Below are 19,268 nucleotides of genomic sequence, written 5' to 3'. Positions count from 1 at the left end.
CAGAGGTGGGAGGGCGTGTCATGTTTGGGTAATTGTATGCAGTCCAGACTGATTGGAGTTGGGTGTGCGGTAAAATTTGAGAGGTGCATGAGCCAAACCTTTAAGTTGTGTTGGGTAGTCTTGTGTTTTCCAAAACTAGCTGCTTTATATGACTCTCTAGGGACATTTGTTAAGAATGAGGATTGCGGATTCTTCCCCTGGAGATTTTGATACAAGCTTCTGATACAAACAGATAACAATAAAACTCTTACATTTGACTCTTCTCTTTTCTTGGGATTTGGTTATACTATAGAACATTCATATCCTAGTTTCATGAATAAGGAGAGCCATAATGTACAAAGAAGGGTTAATCCTTTCTTATCATTTCCCTGTCTTTCTCCTGTACCTCTTGGGTACCCAGTGTCTCCATATTGTCCCCTGTCTGTTCAGGAATTTCACTGGGCTTTCTAACTGGAGCCAGTGTTCTGCTTGGATATTTAGTTAGGACTCCGTACCATTTTTGATGAGCTTGAAACATTGTCTGACATTAGAATTAAAATGACATTTTACTGTATTTCTTATAATGAAATACTCTTGAAATGAATGATAATGAAAAGTAATTATTTTTAAGTCCAGAATTCCCAAAGGGATAATCTGATCATTTCAGTTTTTTTGCTGGGAGCTTTTCTATTTTGTATGTGCCAAACTACCATATTTTCTGATCAGGAAATCAATATGATACTTATGTAGGGGAAGTATTAAAAAATTGAAGGCTACACTTAGGCAGTGTATGAGGACTCTCCTTTTGGAAATCAGTAAAGGTAACTGCTCCAGAAGGAGGAGAACCTATGGGAAGTTTGAGTACCTGATTGGTTGAATGTTGCTACAATAAGATTTTAATAAAGTTCTAAGGTTATTGATTATATCTTAACTTCTAGGAATTATTTTTGGATTTGGACTGCTACTAGATTTTAAAAAATGGTATTATGGCCAGGACTTCCTAGAATTTCTGAATCCTATACCATCCCACTGTTATCTCTACCTCTTCCCCATTGGGTTTAGAGTGATGTGTTTTCATAAGCATCAGTTGCAGAGGAAAGCAGAGTGATAACTTGATTCTTACTAGTTCCTGATACTTCAGTGTAGAGATTTCTGGCAAACTGGGCTGAAGCATATGGAGTTTCCTGCTTCCCTAAACTAGCTAGCTTTGGACTTGGGTGATATCGGCTCTGTTTCATCTTTTGCAGTACCCAAATCTGACTCTAACTGCACTGGAGAAAAAGTCTGAAGAGAGTGAGTTACAACAGGTGCACTGACTTTTTCCTGCACTTTTACTTCTTCACTAGCAAACATGGCCTAATAAATGCCTTGCAGTCTTGTCAATCAGATTGGTAGTCTATCTGTTTGGTCAGCTGGGGATGGAACTTTCCTTTCCTAGCTGTTCATATTAGTTTTCTCAGTGTTTCTCATAAAAATATTTCATAAAAATAAATATTTAGACATTAAAATTACCTGCAGTAGTTTAATAACAGGTTACTTATTAAGTGCCCTTGAACATTTGTCAGCATTCTTTTTTAAAACCATTGGTTTGGTTTAATTTTTGAATAATTAATATTTAATGATTCGAATTTAAAATATTTAGGCTGAGACAGTAATATATTAAGAAATAAATGAGTAAAAGAAAATCATACTGAATAAATTTAATAGAAGAAGTATAACACTTATACTCTGAAAACTGTAAAACATTGTTGGAAGAAATTAAGGAAGACCTAAATAAATGGAAAGATATCCTGTAAGATACCAGAAAAATTTATCATTAAGATGGCAGTGTTCCCTAAATTGATCCACAGACTCAGTGCAATCCCCATAGAAGACGGCTTCTTTACAGAAATGGATGAGCTGATTCTAAAATTCATATGGAAATTCACAGGACCCAAGATAGCCAAAACAATCTCAAAAGAGAAGAACAAAGTTGGAAGACTCACATTTCCGAATTTGAGAACTACAAAGCTACAGTAATCCAGATTAAGTGGTACGGGCATAAAGACAGACATAGAATCAATGGGATAGAATTGAAAGTTCAGAATTAAACCCATACATCTTTGTTCACTTGATTTTTCACAAGGACGCCAAGACCATTTAATGAAGAAAGCATTGTCTTTTGAAGAAATGGTGCTGAAACAAGTGAATATCCATATGTGAAAGAATGAATTTGAGCCCCTGCCTCACACCACATAATAAATTAACTAAAAGTATATCATAGACCTAAATGTAAGAGCTAAAACTATAAAACTCTTAGAGGAAAACATAAGTATAAATCTTCATGAACTTATGTTAGGCAACCCTTCTTGGGTATGACACCAAAAGCACAAGTGACAAAAGAACAAGTAGATATATTGGAACAAAATTAAAAACTTTTGTGCTTTCATGCAAACAACCAAGAAATTGAAATGACTACCCACAGAATGAGTGAAAAAATTTGCAAATCATATATCTCATAAGGGACTGTATCTACAACATACAAAGAATTCTTACAACTCAATAATGAAGAGATAAAAGCCCAATTAAAAAATGGGCAAAGTGACTCATAAAGGGAAGTGGTTTCCTTTTGGGATAATGAAAATGTTCTAAAATCAGTTGTGGTGATGGTTATACAATTCTGTAAAGACCATTAAATTGAATACTTTGAATGGGTGAATTACATGTGAATTATATTTCAAAAAAGCTTCTTATATTAAAAAAATAGGGCTATATATATATATATATATAAAAGGATAGAAGCTTTGTGAGAACTGGATGATGGAGGAAATAATTTTAATCGTGACATCAAGGTAAAGGTTGAAGTGAGAGTAAGAGAAAGCTTTGCTTCACTTTTTGGTCAATAAATATTACTTTCACCAAAAAACCTGGAAAAATCCTTCCTTTTTAAAAAAATTTTGTGAAATGAGCAGAAATGAGAGATGACTATAAATATTGGTAGAAGATAATTCATGCTAGTTCACTTTCCGTTTATTGAGTCAAAGTTGCTGCTAGATCTTGCAAAGGCAGCATAGATGAAGTGAAAAACTCACATTGGAGGACAAAGTTCCCTGAAGTGACCTTAAAATTCAAGGAGAATTTTATAGCAAATTTTGACATGAAAACAAAGTTTGATTTGTAGACTCATGTAATTTAGGCTTTGTTATAGTTACTGTGGTTATATATCACTTATCCCCAAAGAGTCATTTTTTTTGTTTATGAATGTTTGGGGTCTAAAATTAGAACAACATCCAGTGCCGATGTCTTTGCTGCATAATATCCGAGGTCTCGGTTGCAAGACTCAAAGTCTCAGGGCTGGATCACTAGAGGCCTTGCTTACTGACAAGTGTGACGGTTGCTGATGACTTCGGCTGATAGACTCAGTTCCTCCGCACGTCAGCATCTCTGTGTGGTCTCTCCACATCAGCTAGTCTGGACTTCTTCCCAACAATGGTCCCTGGGCTCCAAGGGCAAGCATCCTCAGAGTGAGAGCAGGGGCAGCCTGCCCCACCTTTCATCACCTGTCTTCAGGAGTTGCGCAGTGTCGCGTCTGCCACACTCTGTTCACCGAGACAGTCAGAACAGCCTCAGATGCAAGTGGGGGGCATGTTCTTTAGTTCTTGATGGGGAGGGGCAGTGTACTAGACGCACATAGAGTACCGGTCTGGAAATACTACTGTGGCCATTTTTTTGAAAAATACAGGCTACCACACACCAGAAGGGGACCTTAGGGATCAGCTGGTCCAGTTCCCTCATTTTACAGATGAGGACACTGAGGCTGAGAAGAGATACATAATGTGGCCGCAATCTTGGCAGGTTGGTGGGCAAACTAGGGCTGGAATTTAGCTTTCCTAACTCTAGGCTAGGGTCTTTCCTACTATACCAGTTTGCTTCACTTTGCTGAGTATACAGTTCCTTCATTCAAGTCATGAGCGGTCCTCCTCTCAGAGTTTTCTTAGGCTGGCAGCCAGGATGATGTAGGGAAAACTACTGGCAGAGTGCTTGGCATGGAGAAGGCACACAGAAAGTGTTTCTTAACCCTTCCTCCCCTCTTTGTGTTGCATCCAAAGAAGGCCTGGTTGACATGCTGTCTATTGGCATGACTGTGCCAACACAGTGGAGTAGAAGCACTTTGCCAGCACGTAGAAATTAAATGGTAGATCTAGATGATGATTTTTTACTTGTCCTTTTTCAGGTGCTCAGAATTTTGATGTCATACGACTATCAACATACAGAACAGCTTGCAAATTACGATTTGTACAAAAACGATGCAACCGTAAGTCATTATTTCTACTCATTTCTGTGATAGATGAATAAAGCCCTTGATGGTGTAAAAGATTTTAATATCTTTTAGTCATCTTATAATGTTAATTTAATTATTTTTGTCTTAAGTATTTATCAGAATATAAGCTTTGAAATGGAGAGAACTTGTTTTATTCTGGGTGTCCCTCAAAATATTTAAGAAACTCAATAATGTAACTAGTTTTGAGACTGGTATAGTATTCTCTCAATGGGAGAATTGATTTCTCCTTGTCACCGTTTTTAATTAAAAGTTTTATACAAAATTAATACAACTTATCAGCTTCTAGAGGAAAAGAAAAACTAATATTTTGATAAAGGTATAAAAAATTAACTTTATTAAAGTTAATATAACACATCAGCCTTTTCTATAAGCAATTGCTTCCACAGTTGCTACATATAAAATAAGTAAATAAAATATATGTATATATGTGTTTGTATAGACACACGCATATAAAATCTCTCTTAATTTGTGTGCAGATGAACTAACTTAGACTGAATTATTGTACTTTTTCATTTACGGGCATGTATGTATTTTAATGAAAAACTGTTTTGTGTAATGTCAAAGGACACTTGCCTTGGAATGGGAAAACCTCAGTTTTACCATTTATTATAAACACGTGACCTTGGGCAAGTCACTTCTGATCTAAATACTTCTACACTACATTAAGTCCTACTCAAAAATCCTAGGTTAAAATTCTCCTGAAGAGTTTACTTCAGTTAGACTGAAGTCATGTTTCTTCTCTGGTTTTCCAAAGCAGTGTTTTTCAGATTACGGGCTGTGACCCATTAATGTTTCCTGAAATCCTTTTGGTAGGCTGTAACCGAATGTAAAGCATATAATAGAGAAAAGGAAAAAAAAAGAAAAAAGAATGTAGCTTAATGTGGTAAGGTATTTTGTGAAACGTGTTTTTTATACATCTAGAAGTGTGTGTGTGTGTTGATTTAAATATATTTCTGTGGGTTGTGGTAAAAAAATTTGAAAACCGCTGTCCTAGAGCAACTACCATTTTTATAATTCTTCCTGTAATTATTCTTGGAACATAGAATAATGGGTTGAGCCAGGCTATAAAGTAAAAGAGGCATTGTTCTCGAAGTTTTATTTTGTTACATGTGTTTCCTCAATTCACCTGAAATTTTTTTATGGGTGTAGAGAGTATGAGTAGGAGTCAAATTTCAATTTTTTCTGTATGTATGTTATTGTCCCTATACTGTTTATTGAAAAGATCATTCTTTTTCTTTGTTGCTAAAAACATCTTTTCCTCATATTCATTAGGAGAAATGTACAAGAATGTTCATAGCTGTGTCCATATGTAAGATCTGCTTTTGGACTCGTTGTTCCATTGATCTGTTTATCTATCCTTATACCAATAATCACTGTTATCGCTTTATAATAAGTTCTTGTTATCAGGTAGATCACGTCTTCCTGCTTTGTTCTGTTTTTCTTTTTAAGATTATCTGGGACATTCTTGGCTTTTTTACTTTTATTTCCATACAGCTTTTAGAATCTGCTTATAATTTGTGCTAAAAACAAATAAAATTAAACGAAGAACCATGCTGAGATATTTTTCCTTCTTCATTTCTTTTTTAAAGTGTAATTTATATGTAGTAAAATTTACCCTTTTAATGTATTCCCCTGCGGGATTTTGTTGGAACTACACTGAATCTGTAGATCAAGTTGGGAAGAATGAACATATTTCCAATATTGAGATTTCATCCCATGAACATGGTATATCCCTCTGTTTATTTAGTTCTCTAATTTCTGCTGATTATATTTATAAATTTTTTCGGTAGAGATGTACATCCTTTATTGGATGTATTCCTAAATCTTTGATGATTTATGATGCTAGTATAAATTGTGTTTTAAAATTTTATTATCTGTTACTGATGTAAAGAAATACAGGGACTTTCATATCTTGTCTCGTATCTAGCAGTCAATCAAATACCCAAATGTTAATTTTAGTGATGATATGTGTAGAATCTGTGAATTTTCAATGTGTATAATTTTGTCATTTCTGAATAATGACAGTTACCTTTCTTTATTTCCGTTACTTGTACTAATAATTACTGCATATTTATGTTGGTTAGGATCTGATGATCCTATAAAAAGCTTTCATTTTGATAATGATTTCTGATTTAATTTCATTTTGATCAGAGAGCATGGTTTGTATGATTTCAATCCTTAGAGATTTGTTGAGATTACCTTTATGACTTGGGATAAGGTCAATTTTTGTACTTGTTCTTTGTGCTCGTCACAGTAAAGCGTGTTTTCTAATCATTAGGGGCAAGACTTCATATAGTGTCCATTATGCTTTGTTAGTCACGGAGTTTAATTGTCTATGACTATACTTATTTTTTTGTATGTTTGCTCTGTCACTTGCTAAGAGAGGTGTGTTACTGTCTCCCACAAAGTTTGAGAATTTGTCTCTTTGAGGTTCTGTTACATTTTGCATTGTGTGTTTTTGACACTGTTGTAGGGGAGGCAAAATTTTACCTCTGCCCTCTCAGGGTCTCCAGCTGGGCCTGGGAATTAAATTGGCGTAAGACAGATTAACAGGAGAAAAGCATACAGATTTTACATGTACATGGGAGCTCACATAGGAAAATGAAGACTCAAAGAAGTGAGCAGGCCCAGGTGCTTGTGTACTAAGCTGAACAAAGAGTAGCGATTATGGAAAAGTAACTAAAATATATCAAGAGACTAAAGATAAGAGTTATTTTAACAAAGTCTGTGCAGATTTCTCTTAGCCTCAATTCACTGTCTCTGGTGTTGAGGACATTTCTTTCCTCCTGGAATAGGGAGGACATTTTTCACAAGGGACATTTATTTCCAGCTTTTGGGAAGAAAAGGGGAGATCAGAGTGCTCTTCTTGGCATCTGCTGTTTTGCAGGTGTCTTTAGCTCAAACTAATCCTTATGCCAGAGTGGCATATTTTAGGGGGACATATTCTGCTATCTTTCACTATTTATTAGATGTAAATAAATGTAAAGTTCTTCTATCTTTCTGCTGGATTAAAACTTTTAGATTGCCGACAGTTTATTTTCTTTGTGTTCTAGTCCATCTTGTTGATATCTGGAACATGATTGAAGCCTTCCGAGACAATGGCCTTAATACACTGGACCATACCACTGAAATAAGTGTGTCCCGCCTCGAGACCGTCATCTCATCCATCTACTACCAGCTGAACAAGCGCCTTCCTTCTACTCACCAAATCAGCGTGGAGCAGTCCATCAGCCTCCTCCTCAACTTCATGATTGCTGCATATGACAGGCTAGTACCTCACCTGCTTACTCCATTTTAAGAATGTTTATCTCCGAATCATCCCTCTTCTGTACTGCCTTGCCAAGGGTTGTCAACTTAGAATCACAGTTAAAAAGGAAATGAATCAGTGTTAAGTCACTACTGAAGACTGGTTAGATGCCAGAATGACTTACTGTCCTGGGGTATGTCACATTTTAACCTGTGTAATATTAGGGAGATTCACAACACTTGAGACACATTGTTTGGTAAAATTGTAGTTACCTTAGTCAAGCTGTTCTCTTCCAGTGAAATATAGCTGAGTTGTACATTTGATTATGAGGCTTCCTGTTTGACTTTTAAAGCTAACTTTTCTTTATTATGTAACAGCAATTGCCCCTGGACTATAGTAACCTGTTTTCTCTTTATTTATTTTTAGGGTTCTATTTTAATTTTTTTCGATGTAGAACATTTTTCTTCTAAACCTTACAATGATAGAAGAAAACTAAACATACCCCTAATTAAAACAGAAATGAGTTGCTATATTTGTATTTATGGAGAATTAAGTTGGGTATGATTAAAAAAACAGAAAATAAATGGTAAATGATGGAAGCACAGAGGTTAATGCTTATATTCTGGGAACCATGGGTTCAGGTTTCTGATCCTTGCTGTACTGTACCATCTGATTTGGATGGATTAATTCTCTCCGCTTCATTTTTCTCTCTGTACAAAATGAGTTCATATATTTGTAGAATGCTAATACTTTATAATATAGAGGATTCTGTGAATTAATGGTAAAATCATAGAAGTGCCAAGGCCAAGTAACAACATAGGCACTTACTAAATTCACAACACTTTTATAAGATGTTATCAAATTAGATATTCCATCCATTTAGTAAAATTTATTTAAAGAAATCTGAATTTTTAAAACAAGAGTGTACATGAGACATAAGTTCTAGAATTCTAATACCACTTTTTAGCAATTTAAATTAATCCAGGAGGTTAATTTTATACTATCCAAGGAATGACTCTTCTGATCCCAAAACCTCAGTAAAAACTGTCACTCTGTGGTCAGTAAACAGTACCTTATCCTGACACTGACTCACTTGAGTAAGTCAGTTCAGGGTCAACACAACACAAATTAATTTAAGAAACAATTTTAAAAAAAATTTTTATGGGGGGAGGTAATTAGGTGTATTTATTTATTTTTGTAATGGAGGTACTGGGGATTGAACCCAGGACCTCATGCACACTAGGCATGCACTGTACCACTGAGCCCTCCCCTCTCCCCTAAGAAACAATATTTTTAAAGTCAGAAATAAAAATTGTCTTACAGCCTAAAAATAAGGCAGAGATTATAAATTTTGATTCCATACCAAATAAGTACTACGGCTAAAGAAGGGAGAAGAAGGGAGAGTGAAGAGATAGCAGAGGGAGAATGGGAAGACCAGATGAAAGAGGAGAGGGTGAGAAGCGTCCTGGGACACATTCAGAGACAAAGGAAAGGAAGAAATGGACAGTAAATCAGGTGAAGACAGATCAGTAGAAGGGCACCCTAAAGAGAACTAGGGAAAACAAAAAGAGATGAAAGAGTTAAGAAGAGTGGGGACTATAGTATGGCAGTGGTGAGCTTGGTAATTCTCAAGTCATGTGCTGCCTAAAACCTTGAACGTGGGCATCAGAATAAATCATCGCATCTTTACTAACCTTGAAATCGTTCTATGGTAAGAGCTTATTTTTTGGGTTTTTTTAGGTTATATTATTTTTTTTTATGGTAAGAGCTTATTTAGTTAGCTCTCCAGAAATTTGAAATTGGCTTTCACGTCCTGGGAAAAATAAAGGATCTAGTTATCAGAATTTTATTTTTTGAAAATCAGGGCATTTTGTTGTTAAATACTTCAAAAAGTAGTAATCCCATCGTGGATAGGCCACTTTGTTACTTAGGCTGGCGAGTCCCTTTGATGTGTAGAATTTCTGTTATTTTAATTGATCTTTTCAGGCTTTTGTATTTCATAATTTCTCAAAGTTAAAATTTGGATGCAATAATTACTTAATTATTGAATTCCTTTGCCTCCAAATTCATAGTCAGATTTTTGGCCAGGTTGTTTCTGTTTATTCTAATAGATTGTAAGACGTTAAAACAACCACCAGAAACAAATAGGGTCTAAGACTTTCTCCCTGAAGTGTGTATTTTCTTAGGATTTTTTTTTCAGTACTTAGGATTTGAAATATTTCACACTTGACAATTAAAAACATTGAAAAGTACAAAGAATACTGTTATAAACATCTGTGTATAGGACTTCAATGAAAGCTATAAGGAATAGCCAAAACATTCTGATGGCCTCATTTTTTCCTCTATCAGATCCTCACTGCTACAGTATTGCTAGTTACATGGTCTGATCTGAGGGTACAGCAGGTGATACTTTAACCAACATTATATATAATTTTTTTTTTGAGTAACAGATACTCAAATTCCCAGCATGAGGGATAGGAAACCTTCCTTATTCTTCCTCAGTTCAGCTGGCTTAGATTTAGATTTGTGATTTATAAACCTCCTTTCTGTTTCCATCCTCTGCATTAGTTCAGTGTCTTCAGTTGTAAGCAATAGAAAGCCTACTCCGATGGACTTTTACAGTGAGAGGAATGTAGGCTCACATAACGGAGGAGCCAGAGGCAGGCCAGTCTGGGATCTTGGTTCCATCAGCACCCTGGCTTCATTTCTTTATAGTGGTCTTGGCTTTGCCTTCCTCTTATATCAGTTTCATCTTTAGAGCTGACTTCAGAAAATGCCTGCTGGCAGCTACTAAGTGCTTCCTTTTTCAAGTCTGGGTAGGGGGAAAGAGCCAGTTTTCTTTCAGCACCAAACAGATGTACCTGAACCTCCAGAAATGTGCATTTGGGCCATATATGTGTGTTACGCTTTTTAGTGGAAACCAAGGATTTGTGCCTCTAGAGCAGAGGATAGTTTAATTCTCACCTTCACTGCATATTGCCTCACACTGGGGATGATTAAACTCGGTATGAAGGTGATGACTACAGTGTTCACCCCTGAACTCCTTGCAATACATCATAAACTTGTGGTTCCCTTTCTTGCTAAATGGCCCTACTGTCCATCCAGTTTCTTAAACCTGAAACCTGAGAATCATTTATAAGTCTTCCTTCTCAGTCAGCCCCCACAAGTTGTCAGTTATCAAGTTCTTTCATTTCTACCTCTGGACTATCCTTCAGATTTGTGTACTTCTCTCCATCCTCACTGCCACCATCCCAGACCACCAGCATCAGCTTTTGCCTGGACTACTGCTGTAGCTTCTAACTGGTCTTCTTAGTATATACTCTTCTTCCCTTGTTCATTGTTAGAAGTTATTAACATCTACATACCCAGAAACTTGAACGTTGACAATAATTTACATTTATCTCTTCTAACCCATCCTACTGACCTGCACCTAACTAATTTGAACCCTGTTCTGATTTTGTGTTATCATTTCCTTGCTTCTTAGAAAAACGTTTTTCCACATATACAGACATAAACAAAGTATTATTTGATTTTAATTATTTGTGCAATTATAAGAGTGCTGTGCCGAACCTGCTATTATCTGATTTACTTGTTTCACCCAGTAGTATATTTTAAAGATTCATGATGCCTGTAGCTGTAGTTGAGTTATTTTCACTGCTGTATAACGTTCTGTTGTGTTTCTATGCCATTTTGGTTTTTTCCTGATTTTTGCTTTAAGAAACAACTCTGCTTGGAATATTCTTACATGTGTGTCCTAGTACATGTATACAAATGTTTCTCTTAGTTCTAAACTGAGGAATAGGATTGCTGAACTGTGAGGTATATGAAAGTTCAGCTTTAGAATTGAACTGAGATTTAGAAGATACCAAATTATTTTTCCAGATAGTGCCAGTGCATAAGATCTTTTTGATCCACAGTGTGTAAGCCTTAGAATTGTCAGCCTTTGTAGTTTTGCTAAATGACCTCTCAGTGTCTTGGTTTGCATTTTCTTGATTACTGAGTTTCTTCTTGTGTTTGTTGGCCGTATATATTACTTCTGTGAAATGCCTCTTTGTGTCTTTTGCCCATTATTCTAGTGTGATGTTTTTTCTTTTTGTATTGATTTGTAGTTCTTCATATATACAATCTAGATAATCCTTTCTTGATTGTGTCTTGTATGTATATTCTCCCAATTGATTTTTTAGTTTTCTTAAATATCTTATTCTTAAAATATTTTTTCCACTCCTCCAACCTCCTTTCTTGAAATATTATTAATGAAAAATTTCAAATATATACAAACATGGGAAGAATATTGTAATAACACTCAATGTGCCTGTAACTCAGCTTCAGTAATTATCAATACAGGGCCAGTGTTACTTCATCTATATCCCCAGGCTCTCTGCCTCCCCTTTCCCCACTTTCTTGGCTTATTTTGAGGCGGATCTCACATATCATTATCATTTCACATGTCAATATTCCAGTGCATCTGTATCTCTAAAAGATGGGGCTCCTTTAAAAATTTATTATCATAATGCCATTATCTCACCTAAAAATTAATAAATATTTATTAATATCTTAAAATATCCATTTCACTAATTCTTTATAATTTTTTAATGTTTTGTTTAATTTGAGATTCAAGTAAGGTCCATGCATTGCAGTTGATTGATATTCCCTTAAGATTCTTTTCATCTGTAGATGTTCCCTTCATTTCTCTCTTTTTGTGCTAGAGATTGCAGTATGCATTCTTGATTTTTCAAAGTCTGATATTAATTGGCACCATTATTCTCTTTTTAGGCAATGCAAAGACTGCTGTGTTTCTATACCATTTTGGTTTCAGAACGCTTTAATTTTTACCTCCTCTTTTATGTCATTGAGATTGTGTATTTTTATTTCATATATATTTAAAACCAAGCAGTCCTTATTAATTTTTTATATAGTTAAACATTTATTTATAGGTAAGTCTATGGTAAACTAACTGGTATTTACTGTATAATAAAATAATGTTTGCTTAACTTTAAATACGTTAATTTTGTTGTTTTTTCGTCCTCTCCTGCACTTTCAAGATTCCATCGGAAATTATTTTCTTTCTGCCTGAAGAACACCTTTTGTTATTTCCTTTCTGCAAGTCAGACTGTGACACATTCTCTTTGTTTTTGTATGGATATTTCACCTTCACACTTCCAAGAATATTTTCATTTGGTATATGATATTTTTGGTTGACAGTGGTTAAACCTTTCAACATTTTAAGAATATTGTTCTAGTATTTTTTTTAGCTTCCATTATTACTCAATCAGTGGTGGATGTAATTTTAGCTTCTTTTGATGGTAATCTGTCAGTTTCCTCTGGCAACATTTAAGATTTTCTTCCTCTCTTCCTTATCCTCCTCCTTCTTCATTTTCAGCCAAGATGCCAAATATGTCATTTTATGCCATTTTGTCTCTTACTCCTTAAATATAATCAGCCTAGTTATAAGATCTGTGCTTATACTCCATTATCTGGATTCTCTGTGATTCTTTTTGTATTATTTGCTGTTCCTGTTTCTCATTCATGTTGTCTTATTTCCCTTTTGCCTTGTTACCTTTTATAATGTGAGAAACATTGCAAAGTTATTTTTAATTTTTATTATGTACCAGACATTATATTGCAGAATTATTTGCAGAAATACTTTGAGGCCTAGGATAATGTTTTCTTACAGAGAGGATTTGTGTTTACTTTTGCCAGTTGTTTGGAGACCTTAACAGTCCAGAATGCCCTGAGTTCAGTCTGTGATATGGCCCATGTGAGGACCTGTTTTACTTCCTCACACTAGTGCTTTTAGGTGCAGCCTTTGCATTCTCAGCCCACAGTAATGGGAGCCAGAGTAGGCAGTTTCATCTGGATTCAGTGATCCAACGTCTCTCTTCTAGCCCCTTAATGCTGTCAAAGAGTTACTGTTCTGTATTTCAGCCTTTCTGGTTCCCCCTCTGAAATCTGAAAATCGCTTGCATGGAAAAAGTGGTTTCAGCCATTGCACTCACCTCCTTGGGCATCCAGCTCCCCTGCATTAGGTAATTCAATTGTTAGTCCTTGTTTGCATTCAGGGAGATAAAAAAATTTTTTCCGCATCTTTTCTGCTTTTGCTCAGAGGAAGAGATGATCAGAATTAACTGGTCTGCCATTACCTATTATTTCTCCAAAGATTTCCTCTGTTTTTATTTATTTTTTCTCTTTTTTTGGAAGGTTGTCATATTTACTTCCTCTATCTCCTGATGTTTCTCATAATATGGATCAGTTCTTCAACTTTCTCTGCTTCCTTTCAGTAGAGTTTATCAATCTGCATTTCTACTCATTAATTTCTTTTTCATTTAGAGCCGTTCTACTGTTTGTCCCATCTATTATGTCACTTTTTAGGTGTTATATTTTTCACACTTAGTATAGCTAAAATTTTTTTTTCATGATATATGGTTCTTCTTTCATAATGCTGTCTCCTTTTTTTTAGTTTGACTTTTATTTTTTAATATTTTTATTGAAATATAATTGACATATAACATATTAGTCTCAGGTGTACAATATAATGATTCAATATTTGTATATATTGTGGAATGATCACCATAATAAGTCTAGCTAACATCCATCACTGTACATAGTTACATTTTTTTTCTTGTGATGTAAACATATAAAATTTCTCTTAACAACTTTTAAATATGCAATACAGTATTTTTAACTATGGTTACTGTGCTGTACATTACATCCCTAGGACTTATTTATTGTATAACTGAAAGTTTGTACATTTTGACCCCCTTAACCCATTTTGCTCACTCTCCACCCCCTACTTCTGGCAGCCACCAATCTGTGTATCTATGAACTGGGGATTTCTTTCTTTCTCTTTCTTTCTTTTTTTCAAGATTACACGTATAAGTGTGATCATATTTGTCTTTTTCTGTCTGACTTATTTCATTTAGCATACTGCCCTCAAAATCCATGTTTTGTTGCAAATGGCAAAATTTCCTTCTTTTTTTGTGGCTGAATATTTCATTTTATACACACACACACACATTTTCTTTACCTGTTCATACGTTGATAGACACTTAGATCATTTCCGTGTCTTGGCTGTTGTAAATAATGGTGCATTGAAGGGGGGGGCGGAGAATCTTTTTGAGTTAGTGTTTTCATATTCTTTGGATAAATATCCGAAAGTGGAATTTCTGGATCATTTGATAGTTCTATTTCTAACTTTCTGAAGAACTTCCATACTGTTTTCCATGGTGGCTGCACCAGTTTACATTCCTACCAGCAGTGTGCAGGAGTTCCCTTTTCTCCACATCCTCACCAACGCTTGTTACTTGTTGTGTTTTTTTGATAATAGCCATTTATTTTTTGATAATAGCCAGATGTGAGGTGATGGCCCATTGTGGTTTTGAATTGTATTTCCCTAAAGATGTCTATTTTCATATGTCTCTTTAATGTATTTATCATGTTAATTTTTAAGTTCCCGGTCCATTTGTTCTAATACTTAGGCTTTTGAAACTGGTGTTAAGTTCTGTTTTTCAACATTTGTGTTTTAAGGTAGTTGTACCCCTGGGTCCAAGGGGTGGTCTTGGCTTGGATGTTTGTAGTGGATGTGGGCAAAACGTGGACGTGGAGTTGGAGTGTCCACATACATGGGTGATTCTTTGAAGTATGGCTGTTGGAAGTGGGAGGAAAAGGGGACTGGGCTCTCCCCACGTGGGAATGTATAGTGTCTCAGAGTCCTCAATCTGAATTTGACTTTCCAGGCCATTATGAAGGCGTGTTAATCATTGAACAGAGATAGGACATATTTTAATTAATAACGTTTTAGCTTGATTGATAAGTTTAATATTTAGATGTATGTATAGGGCCTCCTTTTGTAATCTTGCTGCTGTAGGGGCAGGTCTGGTGCCAGCTGTTGGTTGGGCCGTAGTGATTTCTGACAAAAAATGTATTTCCTAGAAGACTTATCTCATTTTGAACTGCTGTTCTAAACTTCTTACATTTTAATCCTTTTTATGTTTTAAGCCATTCTTCTTGGATCATTATTGTATTCTGTTTTCCAGAAAGACAAATGTTCTATAATGAGTTCCTGACTTTATCTGACTGTTGAACCTTATTTTCTCTCCCATTTTTTTTATCAGGATTTGTTTAGAAAAGGAGTCTGTGGCCTTCACCAAAAATGTTGGTTCAGAGATATAGTGAAATTCCACCTCAAATGGAACAAACCTATAAAAAATCATGTATCTAATGAAACTAGGCTTGGATAAAATCGTCAAAATATAACATATCAATGAAAGGCCCAGGGATATTGTTTACCATCGAAAATAACAATAGAAAACACTCTTGCTAACTTGAATAATCAAAAGATTCCTTTAAGGTAAAGACTTTTATATATCTAACTTATGATGATTTTTATATTAAAAAAAATTCCTGTGTAGTTTGGAAGTATGGCTGAGAACTATTTTAAAGTCTTGTTTTAGCAGTTTAATTTGGATATATTTAAAAGTTTCCATAGTTCCCTTTTAATGCTGGATGTGGAAAATGAAGCAATATGAAAAAGCAAATCAAAACCAAACTAGTTCACTTTAAATAAAAGCAAATGTATTTCTTAAATTCTGAATGTGCCTGGCTAGCATATTATGGAATGGACATTGCTAAAAAAGCTAATGTTAGGTTACTGTCTTCCTCATTAGTGATTTTTAAACAAAACTATAATTTCCTAGGAGGCACAAACATTTCATGTATTTATGTACGGTATTTACGAATACCCCTGTTTGTTCTTTGATGGATTCAAGATGACAGGAAAAGGCCAAATAAAAAGAGAAGAGAACTAGTGCCGAGTGGGAAGTTTTTGATGCCCTGGATAGTAGCACATTTAACTCATAGAAGGCTCTGATCATAACTCTTTTAGGAAATTTCCAGAGGATGGTGGGGACTGAACTAGGGGTTTTGAATGTTTTAAGGAGGCGAAATCCTAAGGGGAAACCTATTGCAGAATAGAGAAGAACAGCTGCTATGGTGGAGGAGGATACAGGATGCTGCTGTCGTGTGCACTGATGTCGTGTGGAGGGTGTGATGCCTGATGTGACACCACCAACGCCAGTCTAAGCGCTTGAAGTTCGCTTAGTATTCTTCCCATCACTTACTCTTTGTTTTGTAGCTTTTCTTTTCTCCCAAGAAAATTCATCCATTTGTACTAATTTTCAAAGAGGAATCTGTCTGATTTCAGGATATGCAAACCTGCAAAGAGTTTGACCATTAGCTAATATTTCAGAAAAAAACTTTTTTGATTATTATTTTGGTCTTATTTTATCGTTTCCTTTTTATAATTTTTTTTTTTTTTTAAAGAGCAAGATGAATACTTCTGAGTGTTGATTTCTCCTTGCCTTGGTTTTTCTCTGAAAGTGAGGAGAGAGGAAGTAACAGAGACTTCTCCAGTCCATTCAGTACTCATCTCCAAAGTAATCTGATTAAGACATTGTTTTCATCATGTAACTTCCCACTCGGAAACCTTCAAAGACTACCTGTGGTTTCTGATTGAAGTTGGTACTCCTCAGGTCTGGATGGTATCAGGCAGTCCTTAATTCCATGTTCACCCTAAACTCTAATTAAGCTATTTGAGGCACTTTTTAGTTTTTCCAATGTGGCATGCTCATTTCTTCTCTCCATGCATTTTGGTTGGTCTCCTGTCCCGCACCCCTTCCCCACCCCCTCTGCAGTCAAGTTTGTACCTACCCTGTAGGCTTCCTTTTTGTCACCAATCCCATTTTCATCCCTATGATGATCTGGAGTACTTGTCCGTATCATTATTTTGACCTTCAATTATATAATACTCTGAACTGCTTCCTAATTATACAAAAATAAGATCCTTATTTCAGTTAAATCCTTGAGAGCAGAGATTCTACCTTGTATTTCTTTGATACCTCAACAGATACAGTGCTGGGTTCTTAATAAATATTTGTAAGATTGAAATGAAAATTAGGAGGCATTCTGATTGTGATAAATTTGAGTAATATTCTATGTTGATTTCGCTTAAGTTATTTGACATTTGCCAAATGGATTCTTGATTTGCTGTTGACTGTTACATAATCTGTTCACTGTGAAGTTTTGTAAATTAAGATTAACTGGAAAAATATGAATTTTTGAAAATCAAGGAGAAATACCCTTATTACTTTTAGCTTAGAAAATGCTTTAGAAATGCTCTTATTATGTGTGATATTTGGACTGGTAATAGTGTTTCTGAAGTAGAAGTCTATTTTTATGTGATAAGTACTAATTTATGGTTGGCAGCGTTTACAGTTGTTTGCCAAAGATGTAGAAACAACTTTTTTTTTTTTTTAAAGTGAAAAACGCTCCCTGTAGTCTTGTTTTCAGAAATACTAATTTGAATAGCAAGCTCTTATTAGATAGATAGTGGAAAGCTATAAACACCATCCAGATTAGGTTAAACATCCCAAAATAGGCAGAATTTGAGACTTTACTAAATTGAAATGAGCAAATTCCCGTCCAGAGGGCACAGGTGAGGATTGCAGAGACGTCTGAAGGTGCCTGCATGTTACAACATAACAGTGTTTTTTACGGGGTGACTCACTGTCTGCTTAGCTTGGCACAGAGCTAATCACGGTATCTTCTCAGTGTTGGATCTTAAGAACTCTTTTTAGAAGTCGTGCGCACGGTGTATTGTCGACTGTGAAATGGTAGGCCTATGAAGATGAATCACACAGAAAAGTCTGGGAAGGAGAATCGTGTTGCTTGTTGAGGGAGGGTGCTCCCTGGAGAGATTCTGTGGGGGTGGGGTTAAAGTAACAAGTTTCCTCTCGCCAGTCATCCTCAACAAATGTTACCTGTTTATCCATTTATTCATTTTAGTATCTTTCTGCAGGAGTTAACTATCACTGTTAATTGTGTTATATTTAAGAATTGACCTACTAATCAGCCCTCCAGCTAGGCCAGATTTTAAGAGAATCACTTTTTTTTGTGATGAAACCAGGCTAAAGATCCTTCCAAATCTCGTTTGAAGAGAACTGATTCTGCTATGAACTTGGACTTGACTTTGGAAGTACTGAAGACAGGGATGTTGGTGGGGTTATCTATACCATGGCCAGGGGCAGCTGACTATTCAGTTTTAAATGTAGCTTGACCAGGGTATATGGATTAAATTCAGATGTCTGGTGGGAAGGATCAAGAAGGAATTTCTCTGAGAAGAAGGAATCAATTAGATAAAGGACAGAATCATAGGGTCTTAGGCTGCAGCAGGCTGAGACTGCAGTTTCTCTTCACTGCCTCTAATCTCAGAGGAAGAATGCAGAGCTCTAAGGAAACAGGAGAAAAGTGAAAGGGACACTTTCCATTCGCTGTGTTTGGGGGACGTTATAGGAAGTTGTAGTTAGGCTTAAAGTAGACCGAGGGATTGCAATGCCAAGAAAAGCATTCAGAGCAAAGGCGTAAATGCTGAAGTTTGGCCTACAAAGCAAGTAGTTGAGAGAAGGAAGCTAAGTTTTTTTCTTTTGGAAGAAAAATAAAAATAACATGACTTGAGGAAGTAAGAATTGTGACAATACCCCTTCACTAATTTTATTATTTTTTTATGCTGTTATACTTCGATTTTTATATCAGTATCTTTAATAAGTATTTATAAATATCTTTAAATATATAATTTATTAACTTGTTTATATTAATATTTCCTTTTGAAGGGTGAATAAACCTTTTGATAATTGAAACTGTGAACCTAAAGTTATAAGTGATGGTAAG

At 35.4% G+C, this 19,268-nt stretch overlaps 1 protein-coding gene across 17 annotated transcripts in view; it reads left to right on the top strand.

Annotated features, from left to right (window-relative positions):
- Positions 1-19,268, top strand: part of DTNB (dystrobrevin beta) — a 211,754-nt gene that overhangs the window by 33,891 nt on the left and 158,595 nt on the right. For 16 of the 17 annotated variants that reach the window (XR_006722476.2, XR_006722474.2, XR_006722475.2 and 13 more), the window contains 2 exons: positions 4,193-4,273; positions 7,354-7,567. Coding sequence is in view for 14 of the 17 variants with exons in the window: in XM_074341764.1 (XP_074197865.1) it covers positions 4,193-4,273; positions 7,354-7,567 (295 nt within the window). In the remaining 3 variants the exon portion in view is untranslated. Of the gene's footprint in view, positions 1-4,192; positions 4,274-7,353; positions 7,568-19,268 lie in introns of those variants that run through there. The other variant, XM_074341768.1, reaches the window with a different exon arrangement.

Source organism: Camelus bactrianus, chromosome 15, assembly GCF_048773025.1.
Source record: "Camelus bactrianus isolate YW-2024 breed Bactrian camel chromosome 15, ASM4877302v1, whole genome shotgun sequence".
NCBI lineage: Eukaryota > Metazoa > Chordata > Mammalia > Artiodactyla > Camelidae > Camelus > Camelus bactrianus.
Note: the sequence above shows the minus strand (reverse complement) of the source record. Positions and strands in the feature narration are given on the sequence as shown.